Genomic DNA, 22,238 nt, shown 5'->3' on the forward strand with positions numbered 1-22,238 from the left:
TCTTGTCTATGTTGCCTCTATTCTGTCATGATGCACCTCTAAGATTCTTGCTTCATCTTTTCTCTATCCTGCAGTTGGGTAGTTGAAGACAGCAATGAGATCTCCCTTTAGGATTAATAGCACACATTTGTCCTAATCCTGGACTTGTTCCAACCTGACAGCATTCTTCTTGTACTAAGGAGCCCAAAATTGAGAATAATACTCTGTGCATAGATGAAGAAATACAACATAAATGGGAAGAATCGCTTGCTCTGCCTGCCTTGCTACAGTATTGCTAGCACAGCCCAGCATGCAGTTGGCTGTCTCTGCTGCAGAGGCACTGGTTGGTAACATCTTCCACTTGTTGTCAGCCAGGACTCTTCAGGTTCTGCTTTCTCTCTACAGAGCTTTCTAGCCAGTCAGCCCCGGCCTGTACTGCTTTGTGGGGCTGTTCTCTTCCAAGTACAGAAATTTGCACTTGCTTTTGAAATTCATTGGTTCTCAGCTGCCCATTTTTCCAGCCTCTTCAGGGCTTCTGAAAGGCAGCCTGCCCATTTCTCCAGCCTCTTGAGGGCTTCTAAAAGGCAGCCTGGCATTCAGAATGTGCACCATCCCCAACCTCTCCACATCCAGCTGTGGCCTGCTGAGGGTCTGTTCTGTTCTACCAAAGATGCTAACAGGATTGGTTCCAGTATCAATCCCTGAGGACCCCCACTAGGACTTGGTTTCCAGTTGGACTTTGTACAGCTAATCCGTTTCCAGACCATTTTCCACCCATCTCATAGTCCATTTACTCCATCCATATTTTTCAGACTGAGTACAAGGATACGTGACCTGGCAATGTGTATTGTTTGTTTTGTGGGGAAAAAAATATGTTTTGTGACAAAAAGCTCAACATGATTAATTTAAATCAGTTTTTGATGATGGATGTTGGATTTCAGGTTTTTTGAGATCTTGCCCTTACCACTTTGTGGTAGGAATCATGTTTTTTGTTATCCTTGGAATTGTGTTCTGGGGAAAGTATTTCAAACAGAGAACGTGGTAGTTACTGGAATTCTCTTAACTTTCTATAGACTTTTTTCTTTTTTATCCAAGAACTTATGGTCACTTAAAAAGGATTACCAAAACCTTAAAGAAAATTGAGAGTGATTTATGAAACAGCAACACTCTTAGAGTTGTTTGCAGTGCCATAGAATAATTCAAAAAATTTTTGCCAGCTTGTCACAGTATGATGTAACACTTTTTTAGGGTTCTGGAAATTGAAAAACTATCCTGTCAAAGATAGGTATTAAATCATGAGAATAGGGCCCTCTCTTCCTACTGGTGTAGGATTTTTCTGACAAATATACTTGTCTCTTAAGGAATACAGTATAACAAATGTGACTTCTTTTTGTTGAGAGGTTAACATTTTGCAACTGAATGAAGTGTCTTCCCGTTGGGAACTCTATAAATATTTCAAGATTTTTTTTCCTATCCTGTTAATTCTAGTTTTATGCTATTCTTGTGAATGTGGGAGGTGGTTACAGGTTATGTGCTGAAAGTCCATAATTTCTGGGCTTACACTCAAAGAATTTACTTAGTGCTGTTGTAGCACTGGCTCTTTTGCATGAAGCACGTAATTTGAATACAGGACAGTTGGATTTGTTATCTTGAATTTTTTGTTCTTTCACATTAATTGCAAACTTTTATAGGTAGTGCTGTTAGTGCATAACTCAGTTGGCTAATTTACATGTTAAAACACAAAAAAGCCTGTTTTTTTAAAATAAACAACCAAAAGTGAAACTTTTTTTCAAATCCTCAAATGTTAGGAAATGCCAGAATTAATTGCCAAAATGGAATTCTGTTAGGGTCTGGTAGTCAGAAATGAGAATCAGTGTCTTTTTCAGTCACAGTATCACATTTTAAAAACAAATTCAACATTACATCCTTTTGCTTTTCCTCTGGACAAACCCTACATATTTGTTGTAATTGCCTACTGTAAGTTTGTATTTCATTATACGATGTAGGAAAATGCTCTGCCAGTGACTTTTACTTTCCTTTCCTGCCTCTCTCCAGGTGCACCACAAGAAGTAACTCAGGTCTGGAAGACCATGTTCTGGATTCTCCACAGCTGGAGAGTCATAAGTAAGTTCAGCAGTGGCTTAGATTCTGGAACTTCTTCACTGTGTGTTGTGCTGATCTTGATGTTGCCTCTTAATGTCGTTTGGGGTTTTTTTTGCAGTCCTTGGTCAGCAGCATCACCAACCAGCTCTCCTGTGATAGCACCTGTCATGTTTTCAGCTATTGTAGAGGAAGAGCTCCAGCAAGAAGCTGCTCTTATTAGGAGCAGAGAAAAACCTTTGGCATTGATCCAGGTAAAGTGCTAAGTTACTGCTGCTCTAAAGTATCACAAGGAGTTTCCAATGGCTCTTTCAGAGATCAGTTTTTGGTATTAATTATGTATTCATACTTCTCATTTACATAATGATATTAAAAATAATTTAAATATAACTCCACACTGCTGTTTTATAAGGTGGCCTCTATTAAAGTCAAAATGTCTGAGTCCATGATAAAGGTATTTGGAGCATCAGAGAATGATTGAGTTTGGAAGGAACCTCTGGCAATTGTCTAAACCCCTGCTCAGAGCAGGGTCAGTTTAGAGCAGGTTTCTCAAAGACATGTCCAGGCAGTGTTTGATTATCTGCAAGGATGAAGACTAATGGCATCTCTAGAAAACCTGTTCTGGGGACCCCTCTCACACCAAAAAAGATTTTTAAATGCAATTTTCTGTTTTTCAGTCTGTGCCCATTGCCTCTTCTCCTGTCTTTGGGTACTACTGAGAAGACCGTGGTCAGTTTTCTTTATTCTGTCCTATCAAGTATTTATACACTTTGATAAGATCTCCATAAGCCTTTTTTTCTCCACACTAAACAAGTGCAGTGAGCTCAGCATCTCCTCAGTGTCAGATGCGCTGGCTCTTAATAATTTTTATGCTATGTCACTGGACTGTTCATTATTATATCCATGTTTCTCTTGTACTGAGAGGTCAAGAAGTAGATCTGGAACTTCAAGTGTGTCTCACCAATGCTGAGTAGAAGGGAAGGGTAATCTATCTCATTTTGCTGGCAGTGCTGTCCCTCACAGAGCACAGGAGGCTGCCACCCTTCTTTGCCATATGAGCACATTGCTGGCTAAAAGCCTAAATTGTCCACCAGGACCCCCACTCCTTTTATGCTAGGCTGCTTTTCAGCTTGTCAGCTCCCAGTATGTACTGGTGTCTGGGGTTATTCTTCTCAGGAGCTGGACTTTGTGTTGCTCTTTCTTGAACTTCATGACATTCCTTGTAGCCCATTTTTCTAGGGTTGTCTGGGTCTCTCTGAGTGGCAGCACAAGCATCTGGTATATCAGCCACTCCTTCCAGTTCTCTACTGTTCATAACCTTGCTGAGGGTGAACTGTGTCTCTTCCTGTGGGTAATTGATAAAGATGTTAAACAGTACTAGCCCTAGTCTCAGTCTCAGTATTGGTGCTAGTGACTGGCCTCTAGATGGACTTTGTGCCACTGGTCACAACCCTTGAGATCACCAGTTCAACCAGTTTTCAGTCTGTCTCACATTGCATTTATGAGGTCTGTTCTTAAGCTTGTCCACTTAAACTTTTAGTCAATACTTAAGCTGTACCACTTTCCTGGGGATCACCTAGTAGTTGCTCAGATCCTCTTGCCCTTCTTGAAGGTAGGAATGACATTTGATTCCTTCCAGTCCTCAGGAATCAACCCGTATTGCTACAATTTTTCAAGGGTTTTTTTGAGAGTGGTCTTGCAGTCATTTTGACCAGCTCTGGTCTCCAGGGCCTGGCATTGCTGGAGACTGATCTTAACGCTTAAGACCAAGATGAAGGTTCCCAGCCTTTTCCATGTCTTTTTCATTCAGTAGTGGATTCATGTTGTCTTTTTTTGCTGTTGTAGAAGCCTGTTTTGTTGCCCTTCCTATTCTTTGCCAGATTCTACCACAGATGGGCTTTGACTTTCTTAATTCTGTTCCTGTGTGGTCACACAGTGTCTCTATTTTCCTTCATCACTTTTCTCTGATTCCACATCTTGTATGCTTCCTTTTTGTTTGAGTTTTGTCAGGAGCTCTTTTTTTTGTCTGTGCAGTCCTGCCATTCTTACTTGGCTAAGGAGCTCATTGGCATGGTCTGTTCTTGAGCTTGGCCAAGGTGATCTTTGAAATCAACCAGCTGTCCTGGACCTTTCTTCTTTCTGGGGCCAAATCTCAGGAGTTTTTCCAAGCAGACTCCTTCATAGTCTTCTCTTCTGAAGTCCCAAGTTGTTTGCTATTTCCCTTGTTCCCAGCTTTCAGGATCCTGAATTCCAGCATCTCATTGTCATTGCAGCCAAGGCTGCCCTCAGTCTTCACATCCTTGACTAGTCTTTTTTTTTTGTAAGTTTGCGATCCATCAGAATGTCTCCTTTGATCAGCTCCTTGATCATCTGTGTTAAGAATTTGTCACCAATGGGGAGACCTCCTAGAGTGCTTGTGTCCTGCTGTCTTGCCTTTCCAGCAGATACCAGGGTGGCTCAAGTTTCCCATGAGGAGCAAGACCTGAAAACATGAGGTTTCTTCAAGTTGTCTGAAGAATGCATCTATTCTACTCCTTTCTGATTAGGAGTTCTGATGCATTCAGGACCAGTGAAGCCAGTTCATAACCATGCCCATGATGTAAATGTAGACCTGACAGTGACTGACACACATGCTGTTTTTTTCCTTCCAGATTGAGGAGTGTGCTATTCAAGATTTACTAGTCCACTATGAAGCTTTTGACAACCCTGATGAATTTGTGACCGTTGAAAGGGCTCCACAGGGACCTATAGCAGCACCTATGTGGAACAAGCACTAATTCTTACTCTTCACAGTCCTCCCTTCCACAGTTTTCACAGTTGTATGTGCACTTTTGAAATTGTAATTCTTCTTACAAGTAAAATAGGACTGGAATAATAAGAATCATGTAATTTTTAACATCAGCGTTAAAACACTGCCCATAATCACTAGGTATATGTTAGAGAGAATGAAATAATGTGCTCACTGTGTCCTTTACCCACAGTATCTCTTGTTATGTATGTTTTGAGAGAGTTTCTTTAATGACACATATTACTAGTAATGTTACATGAGGCTGTAGATTGGGAATGTATTTGCTAATCTTAAATTGTAAGGGTTTTTTGTTAAATTTACAGGTGAAAAGCGAGTGTTTATTTTGTGATTTAATGCGGAATTGAATGTGCACAATTAAACACCTCTAAAGTTTGGGGGGTGGTGTGTCCTTCAGGGCTTTCTTGAAAATTGGGAATATTGGGGAAAAGTTTGTGCTTGAACTTCATGTAAAAGTACAGTTTGACAATGCAGTTGTTCTTAAGTTATGCGTGCAAGTCCTTGTTCTCTGGTTGGTGTGGCCAGCGCGTTTCCCTCTTGTGCCCCAGGCTGTGCCTCCATTCCCAGCCGTCACCTGCGCTCGGCTCAGCTGTGCATGTTTGTCACTGCTGTGAGTGAGCCCAGCCTTGGAGCAGCCAGCTCTGTCTTGAAGTAAAGCACACAGCCCAAGAGAACACGGGGCCACTTAATTAGCCCATGTATAGTCTTACTCTGGTAAATATGGTATGGTTTTAGAACCACTGTGTTTGAGGGATGATTCACTTGAAGTGCTGAGGAAATAAAAGATCTCTGCATACGTTGTTAAAGCTATAGGGGCGACTGCTTGACTGGGAAATTTGCAAACACCTAAGCTGCAAAGATTATCATAGATGGCTTTCAATATTGTGTTCCAAAGTTCTCTGTGCCTGGTTGAAACAAATTTATATATAAAAAAGAAAAAAAAATGGTAGCCTTATTTGCAATATTCTGTCTAGTTTGTCTTGTTTGTATAGGTGTGTTTGAACTTGTACTTCTTCAGTAGTGTCAGTACTTACGAACTCTGGAAAACTGGAATGGAGAGATCTGCATAAAATGAATATAGAGAATTGATCACTGTGTGATAAAAGAATCTTGAAAAAAATGATGTAGATATGTCTTAATGATTTCAGGTCAAGCTACACCAAAAAAATCCCCCACAAAAACTGTAAAAAACCGCAATAAACCATAAAATCTTGATTTATACAAAGTTAGTATACTTTTATGTGCTGTCTATATATAATCAATGATTTAGGTAACTAGAGTTACCTGTAAGTGTTCCTTTTGTGTCTGAAACAAGAACTGTAGACATTTTGAAGCTACACAGGCAAGGAAAGAGGTAGGTTTTAATACTGTTTTAAATTCTACTGATAATTCATTCACTAAACCAATGATAATACTTGCATTAAGGGCTTTACTTGATGCACTAAAGGGCCCTAGGGCCTGCTGAAACTATCCTTCTGGTTTAAAAGAAAGCTTATGTAATGTGAGAAATAGCTGTAGAAGCAGTAGGCCTTTCCAGGTGTGAACCTAATTTGTTATCAAATATAAAATTATTGTAAATTTGCTAATTTGCTTTTTTTTCAAAATAATGCTGTTGAAAATCTCATTCTCCTGAAATTTTAAGAGGATCGATGTTTCCACCATGCCAAGGACCTTGACTGCTTTAAAGTTGTGGTTTTACTGTCAATTTGTTTAGGCATCATCACTGGTTATATGTAATATTCGTAAACAAACATGAGGAATGATCAGAGTACCACTCTTCTGGAGTTGAGAGCACTAAACTGTGTTAGAACAGCTTTGATAAGGCTGAAATGTGTCACAGAAAGCTGGCATTTTCTAGCTCAGATGCCCGACTTTGTGGCTTTTTTTTCTAATGCCAAACGTGAATTCCATCTTTGTTCACTCAGCTCTAATAACATTTTGTCATTTCTGGGCTTGTTAACTCCTTTAACTTGCACCAAAACAGACTTGAATTCCCAGGTTCTAGTGAACATAATGTAACACATCAGAGTTTTCAGTAAAAAACAATATTTAGCATATAGATATAAGTTCAAGGAGATGTATTGTAGCTATTTAGTGTAAGAAATACAACTTTAACAAAAGGGTTCTAGTGAAATATTTGTTATATCTCAAAGACAAATGAACCATCCTCCAAAACAGTTTCCTTGAACATTTTGTCTTTTTACATTTTGTCTTTTCTCCTTCATCATTCATTATCCCCAACTTCAGTAACTTCTTAAAAAGTAGAGGGGTAAGTAAAACTTGCGTATGTTTTCAGATTCAAATAGAGAAACATTTAAAATTGTAATAATACTGCACTACCTTCAGGACTTGCTGTTATTGTGTCAAGGCATTTGAGGAATGTATAACGTTTTTTGCATTGTATATTGAAATGAAAATGCATGTAAAGTGGGAGACTTCAGTCAATTATAGAACCTTTGCTACTTTTGTTCCTCAAGGTTGGAGGTTGTTTTTAGTGACTAATCTGACAGTATTGTTGAATGGAATTTCCATATAAGGACTGATTGTACAACCTTTCACAGAACACCATTGACAAAAAGAAATTCTAAATTTTGTAATTTAACTTGTGTTATAAATCTTGATGGTACCTTCCTACCATATATTTTTAAACTGAATTCCCCATCCTCTACCCTGTGGTTAGCATCATTTATAGGTGGGAATAGAATATTTTAGCTGCATATTCTAAAATGAACACTTTTGAACTTTAAATGTGCTCATTTTTGTCCCCGTGGCTGCCCCTCCCCTTCTTTTTTTTTTTTTCAGTAATACAGAAAGAGACTCTGAGCTCTTCTGATAGTGTTCATCTTGATTGTTTTCATTGATTGTTCTGCAGTTGGAATGTTCTGCAGCCCCTTGGCAGCCTGGACTCTCTTCCTTAGCCAAAGAATTGCTAGCTTTAATGTAAAGACAAGTCAGAACAGAGCGCTGAATTGTTAGATCATATTCTAAATATAAAGGTAAAAGATTTACACTGGAATAAAGTAACTTAAGCCCTTAATCCTTGATTTGCAGGATGTCATCAGAGACTCTTTTACTTTGTAGTAACAGGAACTGGTCAGTTAAGATATTGAATAATCTCGGAATGGATTCCATCCATTTTACTCTGAGAAAAGTTTTACAAACTCCACTGAAGAGCCTGCTACTTAAACTGAAGGGAACAGTTTTCTCTCTCTATTGCCTGATGTGCTGGACACTGGTCAAGTGAAATGCTGAGGCATCCAAAAGGTGAATCCTGTCCAGGCTCTAGCGGTGGCAGACCTTAGAAATGCCAAGAGGGAAGGGACTATTTTTGTAGTGTTTCAGGTGTCTAACCTTGAGAAAAAACTTAATTGTAGAAGGCCAACAACTTCACACACACACAATATATGTTTGAAATGAAAGGATTTTAATGCTGTACAGTGATGCAGCAGAAGAGTTCTGAGTCCAGGGAGTCCCTCTAACGGCTTGTGTGAAATTTTTCTTGTACAAGAGAGTGGTATCTGACACAAACTCTACCTAAAAAGTTCTGACTTTCCAAGAAAATTCTTCCTGAACTATGGTGTGCATCATGGCACCAAAAAAAATACCATTTTTATAGCAGCTTTCAGATAGCTGCATGAACTCTTATTACACTGGTCCTTCAGCACTAGGAGCCCTTTAAGGCTTTGCCTGGAGGAACAGAGTTGGATTTGAAGAATCTGCTGGAGATGAAGATACTCTTCAGGTCAGCTGTCTTTGTTCTAGTAACAATTCTGCTTTCTGTTCTCTTCTGTTTTCCTATTTTTTCCTCTTTTTCTTTTCTTCAGTTTTTCTCTTTGTTCTTCTGTTTTTATTTTTCTCTATTTCTCTATTTTTGTTTCTCTAGTTCTCTTGTTTCTCTTTCGTTCTCTTTCTTGCTTTCTCTTTTCTCTTTTTTGTTTTTATTTCTTACATAGAATAATATTTCTTTAGCATGACCTGTCTTTTATCCCCTTTTTTCTCGGCACTTGAATAACATGAGAAAAGAGCAGACTTTTGCAATGGCTTCAGATAAGGATGGACAAGAACTAATAGTAATATCCTAAGAGAAGTTGAAACTCTGCTCTTTAGATCAACCTTGAAGAATGCACTTGAGTTTATCAAGGTGTTGCTTAAAGCATGTTTTATTTCCTGTAATTTAAAATTCTCACAGTGTTCTGTTTCAATACAATATACAGATTTCAGCTCGGGCCCGAAACATTAAATTGGACCTTGGTGGGTGTTTTGTGGCTGAGCTGTGGTCACAGACAGTAACGAGTTGGGCAGTCAAGTGAGGGGAGCGTGACGATCCTGGAGTGGCTTCTGAGGACCACGCACAGGAGTTCTCTCCAGGCTCTGGTGTCTGCCTGGGCTAGGTCTTTTGCAGCTCCTTTCAGAGCACGTGAAGGTGTCTGAATTTGCATGTCTTAATCCTTGCAAAGCAGAAGGAGAATTCCTTGGTTCATGTTTTCATGGGAACACCATGAGCTTGTCAAAAGCATTGGCTTTGTGCGGCTAGTCTTGGGGGATGCTTTTGACTGGAAATACCCAGTCAAAATCAGGCCCCTCCACAGGATTAATAATCTCATGGAGTGGGAGAAGAGTGTTCTCAGTCAACTGCAGTTTTTTGGAGGAAACTGATCCAGGACGATAAGAAAGTCTTAAGTTGAGTTCCTTGAGTTAAGTGGTGGTTTAGCACAGACCATCACACTCCTCCTTGATCTTGATTTAAATGAGTTCTTCGTAGATCTACAGAGTTGCTTTAACACATATCATTTTAATATTTGGGGTCAATTCTTCAAATAATGCATGAGCTTTTCAGATAATGAAGGGAATGTAATTGTTAAAAGCCTAGGTATGTTTGGGGGATTTTTTCTTATTTCATTTGCACAAAGGATATGGCATGTATGAAAAACAGATAAGCAAGCAAGCAAGCAAGCAAAGGCAAGCTGACCTTAGAGCAGACTTAAACAGATTACTGCATTTACTCTCAAGTAATAATGTACAGCTGGGGGAAAGCTGAGAGTCAGTTCTCTCCCTTATAATAATAATAAAAAAGTAATAATTTTAATGAATAATTCTCAAATAAGAAGCAGGGGAAATGGATCAAAAAGTTTTTATAACATTCTCAGTACAGTATGATTTTTTTTTCTCCCTTCCATATTATTTTAAAGATTTTTTCAGGAAGATTGAGTGCATCACCTGAGGCTGGATTCTCAACTAATTTCTCACAGTGGTAAACTATTTCCAGATTTGTTTCCTCAGACCGAATGCCAATTAAAGTAGGAATCTTTCTTCTTCACACAGTGATTTCACTGTCCTGTAATTCTGCAGGAATATGTCACGTCTGTTTGTCAGGCAGTGAACCCTGACTACAAGGAAATAGCTGCCTTTGCTATAGGTTATGTGGCTGGGAGGGTGCCAGGTGCCCTTTGCTTTAAGCACAGCCTCTGTACCTGCTGCGTGAGCACAGCTACAACCCCTGTACAGTAGGTGAAGAGGTCATGAGAGCTGTGCAGGGAGTGCAAGCTGCTTGCTCCTGCCTCCTGCTCATGTCACTCCAGTCTTCATGATCCATCAGCTGTGACTGCCTTCACTGTGACTGGTCTTCTAGGGCAATTTTTTATCTATTGTTATAGGTTTGTTCTGAAGGGGACCCCACCACTTCTGCAGATGTCATAAATGGCAACACAGCCCTTGGTGATGAGAACTGTGCTCATGCCATTTGGTGACACAACACTGGGAACAGCTGCTGATACATTAGCACAAAAGAAAAGAGAGAAAAAGAATGTATTAAAGTTTTTTTCTGTTTTCCCTATACACACATACAGATATTTTTGTTCACCCGGCCTTCTCTATACTGCCTCTATTGCAATAGAAGGGAAAACGCTGCAGAATCTAAGTCTTTTTCCCACTGTATGTATTTTAAGATGTTTACAAGACACACTGCCCCTGTTCATGCATACTGCAAAGATGGAATTGGGCTGTGAGTGCAGCGCAGTTTCCAGGATCACATCTTTGTGTTACACTAATAGCTGATACACGTGGGCTGAAGGAGAATGTGTGTGCATGCACGTGTGCAGAGCCGTGTTTGCTTGTGGTTGTAGAATTGAATTATATTGCACCACTTCCACAAATACAGGTAATGTGTTATCTCTTCCCTCCATCTGTGTGTACTCAGTGGTAGTGAACCTTTTCATCTGAACTTTATCTATGTGCTTTGCAAATGTTAACGATTACGTCTCGCTGTATTTGTGAGGTACGCTAACTGGACTGTTATCCAACTTCCAGGTGGTGGCTGTCAACACACAAGTAGGAAGTTGGTTAGTCTAAGGCTAAGCACTACGTTTATGGCCATGTCCTGAAGGAGAATCTGGAAGTTTCTGGTTCTGTTCCTGTCCCATGTGGATCCTCTGGCTTTTCTGGGATCAGCTATATAGAAATGCATTTCAACCAAGACTTGTTCCTCTCTTTCTGTGACCCTCTCTATGAAACATGCATCTGCTGCCAGAACAGGCTGGCTGCACAAGCAGAGGTGGAAATTCCACTCCCAGGGCACTCTCTCTTCTGGCTGATGGCATCAAAAAGGAGGTTTTGGCTGGAATTTGGCTGAAAAATCATTGTTAAGTTGGAAGCTGCAATTTTTTAGGCCACCTTTTATTTATTCTCATCTTTTAGTTTCCAACCTTTTCTTTCCTAGGAACAATAAACCCAGGTTTTACTTAGTCCTTTTCTCCTTGTTCCTTTGCAGCTTCAGAATGAGCAGCAATACCTGAAGGTCTAGTATTGATAAATCTTTGATGGACAAGGAGATGGAAAGGTTTATGTACTACTGTGCATTGCAAGCTTGCTCTGTGAAGTGCTATTGGATGTATTAGACATGCACCAATTGCAGCAGGAACAATAAGGCTTTCACCATAAGTGGCAATGACCATGTGTGTGTGATGTTTTGGTTTTTTAAAGGAGTGGACTTAATATAAATATTCCTAGTATTACTAATGTTCCTATATAAAAGTCTTGTCTGCATAGCAGTCATTAAGCTGTGTTGTTCAGAACCTGAAATGACCATCTTAATTTCAGTAATGCCCAAGTTCATGTAATTTTGAAGCTGAATTTGATTCCTTCTTGGTTGTGCTTTCAAACTTCATGTAACTTAGAGCACAAACAAGTCTCTTACTTTGATGATAAAAAATTTATCTCATTAAGGGGCTGAGATTTTAAAAATTCCCCCTGAAAGGAGCTAGATAGAGTAAGATGTACACTAAGTTCTGACAAGGCTTTGTGAAAACACAGCAGAAGAAAACTGGCCATATCAGAGTCATCATAAGTACGCTCTGGCTCTCAAATGTGCTGTTCTCCTGGTGACTGCAGTGCCCACAGCCTTGGCACTGTGGCTGCAGTGCTGGGTGTTCCAAACTGGCTCTGTCAGCTTGTGAATTACTTCCCTAATTTTCTTCTGAAAGCTGTGATGCTTTCAGTCTTAAATACAGAAGGTGCCTGCTGATCCTCAAGGAACCAAGGCAAAGAAATCAACCAAGAAGCACACCAGGGTATCAAAGGGCAGCTCCTCCCTTGGGTGTAGTAGAATCCATCCTCACCAGAGCTTTACAAACTCAGTATTTTTTCTGTTTTCTTCTGTCTCAGGTAATATGCAGTCATAGTGGCATATGGCAACAGAGGTTTTAAGGCCATTGAAAAATAAAGATAACTACTGACCTGGTTCAAACTTTTGTTAGAGCATGAAATCCCTTCTTGCAAGATGTTGCAAGCCAGAGAAAATCTTTACTAGTGCTTTAACACCTTGCAGAACGCTTGGGTGTTTCTGTGCTTGTGCAGTAGGCCTCTGCAGATTTCAGTATCTACCCCCAAGCTGCTGTGATGCACTTGTAGCAACTTTGTGTGAGCACAAAAAGGACTTAGAAGAGCAAGTTAGAAGGACTTTTATTGTTTGTTTCCTTTTGAACATGTGATGACAAAATATTTTCCCCTCTACAGTATAATCTTGATAATGAACTTTTTTTCTGTAGCTCTTTGTGTAGTACTGTGTTGTTCACGAGGTGCATATCAGCCCATTTCTTCAGCCTGTCAAGGTCCCTCTGGATGGCAGCACAACCTCTGGTCTACCAGTCATTCTCCCCAGTTTGGTGTCATCTGCAGCCATGCTGACACTCTGATGAAACTCTGCCCCATCATCTGGGAGCCTCAAGGTAGACCTCTCATTTGGCTTTTATTTCCAAGTGTGTTGGATGCTGCTGTGACCTTTGTGGGAATTATTATTCGATCTTTCTATTTCACTTTTATTGTAGGCTGGGGTAATAAAAAAGGCTTTTGTTTGCATCAAAGCAAGAATTGAAGCCTCCAGCCTCTTTCTCTTGTCCTGTTTTGCAGAGGTCAGCATAAGGCTGTCTTTTCCTAGTACATTTCTGTCACACAGTGTTGGAAATCACAACAGCTTCAGCTGTAGCCTGGGGCTCCTTTTTGGCAAACTAGTTATCTCACCAAGGGAAAACGGAATGTCTACACCTTTGTACTGTCTAGGAATATTTAAGGGGCAAGCTTTTCCTTTTGAGCATTCAAGGGCCCCGTTCAAACAGTAGGGTCTTTGAAGTGGAATGGCCCTAAATTTGGGGACAAACACCATCTGACCTCTAAAATTGGCTCAGTGTGTTTGAGCATGGTGCTGTTAACACCAAGGTTGTGGGTTTGCGTCAGCCATTGAAGAGTTGGATTTGAGGATCCTTGTGGGTCCCTTCCAACTCATGATATTCTGTGATTCAGGAGGATAGGTAAGTAGAATATAACCAATACCATTAGTGTTAATACCTGTTTCCTTTTCATTTGCTGAGGAGTGTTTCCATTTCTCACCATTTAGGTTGTGAACCCTCTTGCCTTTTTCTCACCACTGATGGGTGAAAGAGATCTTTACTGGCTGTATCCATATTAGGCCTCACCACCTACCTGCCTTCATGTTTCTGTATTACTGAGATGATAGGGGAAAAGCTGTCAGAGTTCACTTACTGATGGTGTCTTTGTTTACTTGTTTCAGTTGTTTCATAAGTGTGAAAGGAGCTTTCTCTGTTCACCACCTTCCCCCACATCTGCATTTATGTGTCTTTCTCAGCTTTACTTAAAGGAGTTGTTGATAGGGAATGTCATCATGGTCAGAATTATCCTTAAACAATACTGTAAAGCAGATTACCATATCATTAATTGTCTAACACTAATATATGTCTACATATATATATATATATTACTGTTACTGTGATTCTGTTGTTGCAGCAAGGCCTTGACCAGATTCTCAGAAACTTTACTGCGGGGACAGAAATATGAAAGTCCAACAAGCTCTTAAAGCTTGGATGTTAAATAGGAAAGGAAATCAATCTATGAACTATTGCAGTCAATTTGCTTTGGGTAGGACTTCTTACTGGTACTATGGTAAGATGGGTATGGGTATACTGGAGATAAGGAACTCTGAAAAGAGAATTTTTGCATCGACTCTTTTTAGGCAAGAAAAGCACAGGAGCTTTATCTCCCCCTGTAGTCAGTGCAAGGATTGTTGTGGATGCCTTTGAAAGGAGCAATGTAGTGTACTGAAAATCAATGCTTTGCCTCATCGCATTTAAACTCATTGCTGCTTTTTAATTTTTGTCTTTGTCTAACTGGGTCCTCCAGAAGGACTGTAATGCTGTTTGCTTTAGTTTTGTATCTCTGGACACAAAGCTGAAGAATATTTTGAAAAATGAAATGTCTTTGCAAAATAGTTCTGTGTAAACCTATCTGCTTTAGACTACTGCTTCACAGGCTTTTTGCATGAAAGAATCATGACCTGCCCTGACTGTAGGCATGTGGCTGTGTGGAAATAACAAACTTACACATTCTACTCTTTAATATGGTCCTGTAAACAATTGTGGACTGCTTATCATGGCTAGATATTAACTAAACTATGATGTATGGATCAGGACTTCTTTGGGTTGTGCAATTGGGTTTTTTTTGTTGGTTCATGACCTGTTTGTTGGAGCTGTTTTGGGAGTTTTTTGTTATGCCCATTGCTCCATCCACCACCCACCCCTACCCCAAGTGAAGATACAGATGAGAAATGAGAAGTATAGAGACATTTGCTATGGTTAGGGATTATGGACTGGCATATGAAGTGTCTCCTCCCACTTCAGTCAAAGAAAAAATTAGGCTAACTCAAGTGGGAGTAGCATGCTGTCCATTATTACTTGGACACTTATTTTCAGCAAGGATGATGGGATCAGGTAAAAACTATTGAAAATGTCACTTTCTGTTTCATTTTTGTCAGTTCTGGCATTTGGGAAGAAACAGGAACAGTTCCATGTTTTCGTTCTGGAAATATTACTAACAGCTCATAGCAGCTGGAGGAGATGCAGTGGGCAGAGCAGGAAAGAACAAACACATGGCAATTTGAAAGATTTATCATAGAATAAAAGTTGATGATCTTTTATTTGTTAAGGACATCAATCAATGTCCGTTCCAGAAAAAGGAAGATTTTATGAATAGGAATGTAATATTTCTTTAATTAACTTAATACAAGTGGCATCTCTAAGTTCAGAGTTGGATGTTTATAATGCTGCCTTGGACTCTGAAGCAAAATGCTGACATCCAACAGACTCAAGAACTGGCCTTTTGACTCTTGCTCTCATTTTTAATAACATCTCTTTTGGATTCTACTGCTGACAGCATAATGATCAGTTTCACTCACTGGATGTTGAATTCCTTTTAGCCTTGCTGAGCAGCTCATGGGGAGAGAAACTAAGTCTTAAGTTTTATGAAGTCCAAGTGTCAGGCAGAGATGGAAAATGTCGTAGAGTCCTATGTCCTGTTGAGCTGTACACATGGAGTATTTCCCTTGTGGCTTCCCAGACTCTATTAGATACCAGTTTAACAGCCCTGTTTTCCCAAAAATATCTGTGCCTTGAATATCTCCATAAAGTATGGCTGCTTCTTCATGTGCTCTCCTGAGGTGGTGCAGCTGTGGTTGTAGAGGCAATGTATCGAGCTTGAGCCTTTGCAACATTCCTGGCCTACTTTTTTCAGTTTAACACATTTTGGATTAGGCTGAAAGGGAGAAAAGAGAAATCAGATTGCATTTATTTTAATGTGTTATGCATTAAACTAACTGAAACACAGTCTTGCGGTAGTAACATTACCAAGGGCTGTTTTAAGGTTCTGTGATGGTATTTTAACAGCAAATATTAATTATATAGTACTAGAAAGCTTGCTTGAAAAGGAAAAAACAAAAAGCAATAATTATTTTCTCATTAAACCATCTTATCCTCTTGACACATGCCACAGAGCTTACAGTAACTTCTAGACAGTGCTGTGGAGGTATAGGCATGTAAGATGCCTATAAGAAGAGGGGGATGGAGAGCTGACTGAAATCAGGAACCAGTTTCCTTCTCATGTACCTTCACATACTCCTTCCATTGTAGGAAATGCTTCCTAATGAGCAGAGTAAATTTTGGGCAAAATTGTCTCCATTCCCTGTGGCTAAAAGCTTTTCCAGCAGATAAGTTATCACAGAGACTCTTTCGGTTCCCTCCTGTTTTGTGTGAGACAGGAGTGAGACACAAGAGTGCAATGTCCTGGTCCTGCTTCTTCTTTCACATATAGAGTTCTCACCAAGTAAAAAGTCCTGAAAGTTGTTTTCAGTTTCTTTATGTGAGATCATAGTGCCCTGTTCAGGGAGACTGCATCACTTTTCCCTCTGTCGTATTTGTTCGAGACAGCAAATTTAAAATCAAAACACCTGTTAGGGTAGATTAGCTGACTTGTTTATGGATTTGTGCCATGATTTAGTCCTGGCCACCAACTCAGCCCCACACAGCTTCTTGCTCATAAAATACTTCTGGTTTTCTTTTTTCTGTTTCTGTTTTCTTTTCTCTGCTTTCTTTTTTCCTTTTCTTCCTTTTTTTTTTTTTTTTAATTTTTAATTTTTTTCCTGTTTTTCAATTTTTAATTTTTTTTTTTTTTTTTTTCCTGTAAAGACTTCTCTGGAACCAGCAACTCTAAAATCTAAAACCTGCTGCTAGTGCTATGAGCTGTCATTCTCTCTTTGCCACTTAACTTGACTTCTGCAAGTACTATGACCACTTAACCCAGTGTCATGGGCTGAATTTGGCAATCCTGAACTTTCAGAAATAGCTTTCCTGCCGACAGTGGCTCTGACTTCTGACAACCATTTTGTTTTCAATGATCCACTCATCTTTTAAGTGATGCTTTCAATCTGGCTCACCTTTTCTCTGTGTTTCTTGTCTTTATGGGCACAGAGAAGAATTTCTCCCCATAAGAGCCAATCTGGCAGAATAATGGATATGCACACTTGGATACCTCTGCTTTATCTTCCCGTTTCCTTCTAGTGCCTGCTTTAAACTTCTCAATTATTTGGGATGGTTGATTTTTTCTGTTCAATTATGAGGTCAAAGTTCTTGATCAGTTGATGTGTTTTCACACAGCAAGGCCACTGCCTCAGCAATTACCTATCTACCTCTCAGTTACTTTAGTGAAGTACCTGTTTTGATTGTGATATTTTTTATTAACAGTGAAACAGAACAAAAAAATATACCCCAAAGCTCCCACAACCCAGAAATCTACTAAGTGGAAAAAAGGAAAAAAAAAAAAAAGCCTCTCCTCACTGGCTAATATGCTCTAATATCCTTTGCTACTAGTTTTTACCTACTCTTAAAAATTCTGGCTGGCTTTTGTCAAGCAGACATTTATTTCAAGATGTTCTTTCCAAGTATTTCTTGACCGTCTCTTGATAATGAAGCTGATGTGCAATGCGGCAGCTCACTGCTTTTTTCTGGAGTGGTACTTGTGCTCTGCCTGTCTGATCTCATGCTGTATGCTGATTGCCTCTTCATTCACTGGTTTATTTTTCAGGATGTGGTAGCTGGCTTCCAGCTCTGATCAACACTCAACCTGCAGTGTGCTGAGACAGTATCCTGTAGAAGCTCACTCCAGTTGTTGTCTCAGGTGGCAAATATACTTGGAGGTTTTGAGAAAATATCAGGTGGTTTTATACCCTAGATTATTGCTCTGATAATGCTGAGGATATCTGCAGTAGCATTTTTACTTCTTTGGAGTCAGTGATAAACAATGTGTCACCTATATACTGTAACTGACTCATAAATAACCTGGTTTTATTCCATTTATATATTTTTTGTATGTCTTAGTTTTAGTGTATGTCTCGGGTTTAGTTACTATATGCATTTTTTCTTATTCAGAAGATTTGGCTTTTCCTCCCTATGAGAAATTTCAATCTTCACCCCTTTTCATGTGTCTAAGTGGTGTTTCTAATAAAGCCCCCAGACTCATCTTACTGTAGGTTTAATTTGCACTGTTTGGTACAGACTTTAGCATGGGAAAAAAAAGTGCTGATTTTCTCTCTTTGGTTTCTCTTTTCCTGTTCATTCCCTGCTGTCTTTTTTTGTTTGTTGGGGTTTTTTTGAGGGGTATGACTAACCTTTACTTTTCACTTATTGTGTTTCATTAACGTCATCTGTGAGAAATCTCAAAGTTATTAGCAGTTGAATTTGTTCCTGAAACCCCTGACATGATGATTCTATGCATAAGGTTTTTCCATTCAGTTTTCTACATGATGCCACTGCTTTTCTAATTTTATTTTCTTCTGTATCTTGTACATTTGCTATTGACTGAGTGCTGGTTTATTTTCTGTGTCACTTGCATGCCCCTTTCTCCTCAGTGTTCTTGTTTGTGTACAAGCTTGTTTCTCAGGTCTGTGCAAGTATCTACTGTTTGCATCTTTCTGTGCTTTCATATCAGCTATTGCCTTTTCCTTTTCTGTTACTAGTGCCATCTGTTCATCTCTGGAAACTGGGTAGTTACACAAGCCTGTCTTTTTTTTGTAGTTTGACAAAATATAATTATGGGGTTCCTTCAACTTCTTGATAACACTGTTCAAAAGGTCTTTCGCACACACCATTTTTGTACGGCTTCAAACTGCTTTTCGAAGGTTCCCAGGATTCTTCTCCCTCAACCCTCACAATATTCTGTTTCATTTAAATGCCCTGGCATTGTGTTGCACCAGTTTTTATTTGCTGCTCCTTTCTTCACTGTGCTTAGCTTCCATCTCCCAATCTTTTTCTCTCTTCTTACTGCAGTTGCTTAGTACGCCTCATTATCTAGGGAAATACTACTTATTATATGTCTTCCCTTTAAAGTTCATCTGCTTGCAAACAAGAATCTGATCTACTAACAGATTCTCATTGTTTATATTTTATTTATACATTTCTTTGCAATATTCATAATATCTGATTTTATGTCTGCTGCTGCAATCTAGATCTATTTCTAGCTTTGCTTCACCAGGGAGCCACAATCACACTCCGTTTTTTTCCAGCCTTCTTATTAGTTCTAGATGCAAACAGTTGTCTTTTTTAGCTCACATTAAGGGGTTTTTTTACTACAATTTAGAAATGGAATTGAAGTTTACAATCTTTTCTGTGCTTCTGCAGGGGCCTGTAAAACTGTGGTCAGTCTCTGGTAACAGTTTTCTGTTCCCACAGTGTTTTGCTAATTGTTAGCCAGCACATTTGGACAGTAAAAGCCATTTCATGCCCACCTGGGGTTTCCCCTTATCTGATACCCTTTAATGTACTATCTCATATGTAAGTTTTCAACAGTTAGTGCTAGTGGTTTAAGTAGCTTAATTAAATATCTGTGAAATCAGATTCAGAGAAGTCAAACTTGACAAACGAGACTTGAGTTAGATAAGGTAAATCAATAGAGGAGCTCTGCCAGCCCAGGAAAATAAAAGTCTTTCAGCTACTTCCAGCAGAAAATCTGCAGAACCAAGCAGGTCTCCTTTATCCTGTCTTGTGTAAACTGACACAATTTTGGAGAACGGGGATGCAGGTTTTTGTGAGGAGCATGTGTAGAGCTTGCTGTGGGAAGTTCAGCAGTACATTTCTGTCTCAGGAACATACCTGTCTTACTGTGCCAAGTGCAGAGATGGGCAGTGCAGGGGGAAGTCTCTGCTGAGTCTCTCCTTGTGGGCTTTACTACCAGACCAGTGGCTCTTCCAATATATAACTTCATATTCGTACTTTCCTTTTCTGTTCTGAACAAAGGAAACTGCTTTATATTAAAATTAAAGACTGACAAGAACCCTGTGAATTAAGAATTTAGAAACTCAGCAAGTTTTGAGCTTGCAATGTTAACCTAATCAGATCCTGATGCAAGTGCAGCTCCTTGACATTTAATGGACACAGTCTACTATTCAAAAGGCAACTGCCAGATCCATAGGTCCAGTAAAATAGTCTGAACAGCTTTGTTTCCTACACTAGTGGGTTGACTTTGAATCTTGGTTATCTTTGAATCTTAGCTTCAGCTTCCAATCATTTGCTTTGTGTGCGGGGCCTCAATGTATTTGTAATCCCAGAGGATGTAACTAAGTAACTTTGTGAACTAAGTGTGCTGGATTCCTATGATGATTCTCATATTTTAGTTATTTAACAGCCCTTGCTTGAACATTTCTGGATTTTTTATTCTTTTCTTCTTGAAGTCTTCTTTGAAATGTGAATATTTGGGTGCTGTGATCTGCTACAGCACGCCACAGAAGTCACGGTATAACCAAATGCTGAGGTGTATAGTTTCCCTGCTTTTCTCATCTGACTTGTTGACATGTACAAAAATCCCAGGAACCCTTCAACCTCATACTCAGTGTTTATGTTTGTGTCATCATCTCAACTTTCTCATCATCACTGTTTCTTTGGTTAATCTCTCATACTCACGTGTGGCTTTCATTTTTGACTCTGTATGTATGATTTTACATCAATGTGCAGAGTTATGTATTAGCTGCACACACAGAGGCTGCCTGTTGCAGTCAGAGGTCACAGTGGGCTTTTGGAGCACCTCCTGCTCTGTCTCTGCAGTAAAGAGATGCCTGTAAAAGTGGGGTGGGCATGCTTTCCTGTGCAGGTTCCTGGCTGAGGTGGACACATTTCCTCCCAAAAGTCATTTCACACGTAGAAAATAACACCACTGGAGGTCTGGAAAAAAATAAAGTTGTTTAGACTCAAGAAAATAATAGTAATGGATCTTGCAAAGAAATAGAAATATACTACACAGCTGGACCACTGAGGACTTGGATTAAACACTTGAAAAATCCTTGTGATAACAAGTATGATGAAGCTTTGCCATGACTTCCTTAGGCAGACTTAGTCACTGAAGTCTTTAAGAATAGGCTGCATGAAGGCAAGTGTAACTAGTCCCAACACAGGATAAGGTGAACTGGGTCCAAGCCATTTCTTCCAGTTCTCGTGCAGATAGCCTCCTGTGTAGTAGTTCACCTGAAATCAGGATCAGTACCTCCCTAAAAAGGGAGTAATTTCTGCCACTGCTGACATCTGTATGAAACTGAGACCTTTATATCAGGACAGTTATATGAAAGGTTCTGCATTAAGGACTGTAATTACTGCAATGAACTTTCAGTATTTTTAGTGAGGAGCTGTTATTAGTGGTTGATGCTCATGAATCATGCAGGTAAGCATTCAGACTTGCCATTTATTAAGAACACTAGCAATTTTTTCAGGACAAATTATTTTAGAGTAATTAATAACACCCCCAGAGAGCTACCAAATCTCCACAAATGAATGCTTGGAGGGAAAACAATTACAGAACTAATAGACATCAAAACATAAATCTCACGTGCCATGGCTGAATAACAAGATTTGACTGACTTTCAATTTTTACTGCTTGGAAATGAGTTTTCTTTAAGCATAGTCAGAAATAATTTTAATTATTTCAGTTTATTTCTGAATGTGGCTTTTGATATGCATCTTTGTACCTAGAGTGCCATTCACAGTAGTTATAGCTTGGCGTTGTCTCAATGAAAATAATGCACTAACTCTACTATGCCGTAGAGTTCACACAAATTTACACAAATTCACACAAATTCACTGTGTGAATTTGTGTAAAACATCCTTTTTTAAAACTCCATTACATTTTTAAAAAAGAATGACTGATTTGGAAAGTCCAGTAACTGAAGCAAGAGCCAGGTGCTTTTGTCTTGGCAATCGGAAGGACAAGTACAGCACATAAGTGCCTGATTTTTAGTGGAGAAGTACAATATCAGTATGGATGTGCAAGTGTGCCTGAAAAAGTAAATCAGGTTGACACAAGTACCTGATTTAATCTGCTCCATTTTACATAATTTATAGTAACTGCATAGTCTCTTTAACCCTGATCTTCTTCATATGGTGTCCCCGGCCCCCTCAGTTGCTCAACATTAATTTTTGGACACCTTCTTAGCACTTTCTTTTGTGTCAAGTTATCTACAGAAGCAGAAATTAAGCCA

At 39.4% G+C, this 22,238-nt stretch overlaps 1 protein-coding gene across 2 annotated transcripts in view; it reads left to right on the forward strand.

The window, feature by feature from the left end:
• IBTK (inhibitor of Bruton tyrosine kinase) overlaps positions 1–6,074 on the forward strand; it is a 57,167-nt gene extending 51,093 nt beyond the window's left edge. For both annotated transcript variants that reach the window (XM_082302972.1, XM_082302973.1), the window contains exons 27-29: positions 2,035–2,103; positions 2,201–2,333; positions 4,731–6,074. In XM_082302972.1, the coding sequence (XP_082159098.1) occupies positions 2,035–2,103; positions 2,201–2,333; positions 4,731–4,856 (328 nt within the window). In that variant the 3' untranslated portion in view covers positions 4,857–6,074. The remainder of the gene's footprint in view (positions 1–2,034; positions 2,104–2,200; positions 2,334–4,730) is intronic.
• Positions 6,075–22,238: the final 16,164 nt, after the last annotated feature.

The sequence above is a fragment of the Coloeus monedula genome, assembly GCF_965178545.1.
Source record: "Coloeus monedula genome assembly, chromosome: 2".
In the NCBI taxonomy this organism is placed as follows: Eukaryota; Metazoa; Chordata; class Aves; order Passeriformes; family Corvidae; genus Coloeus; species Coloeus monedula.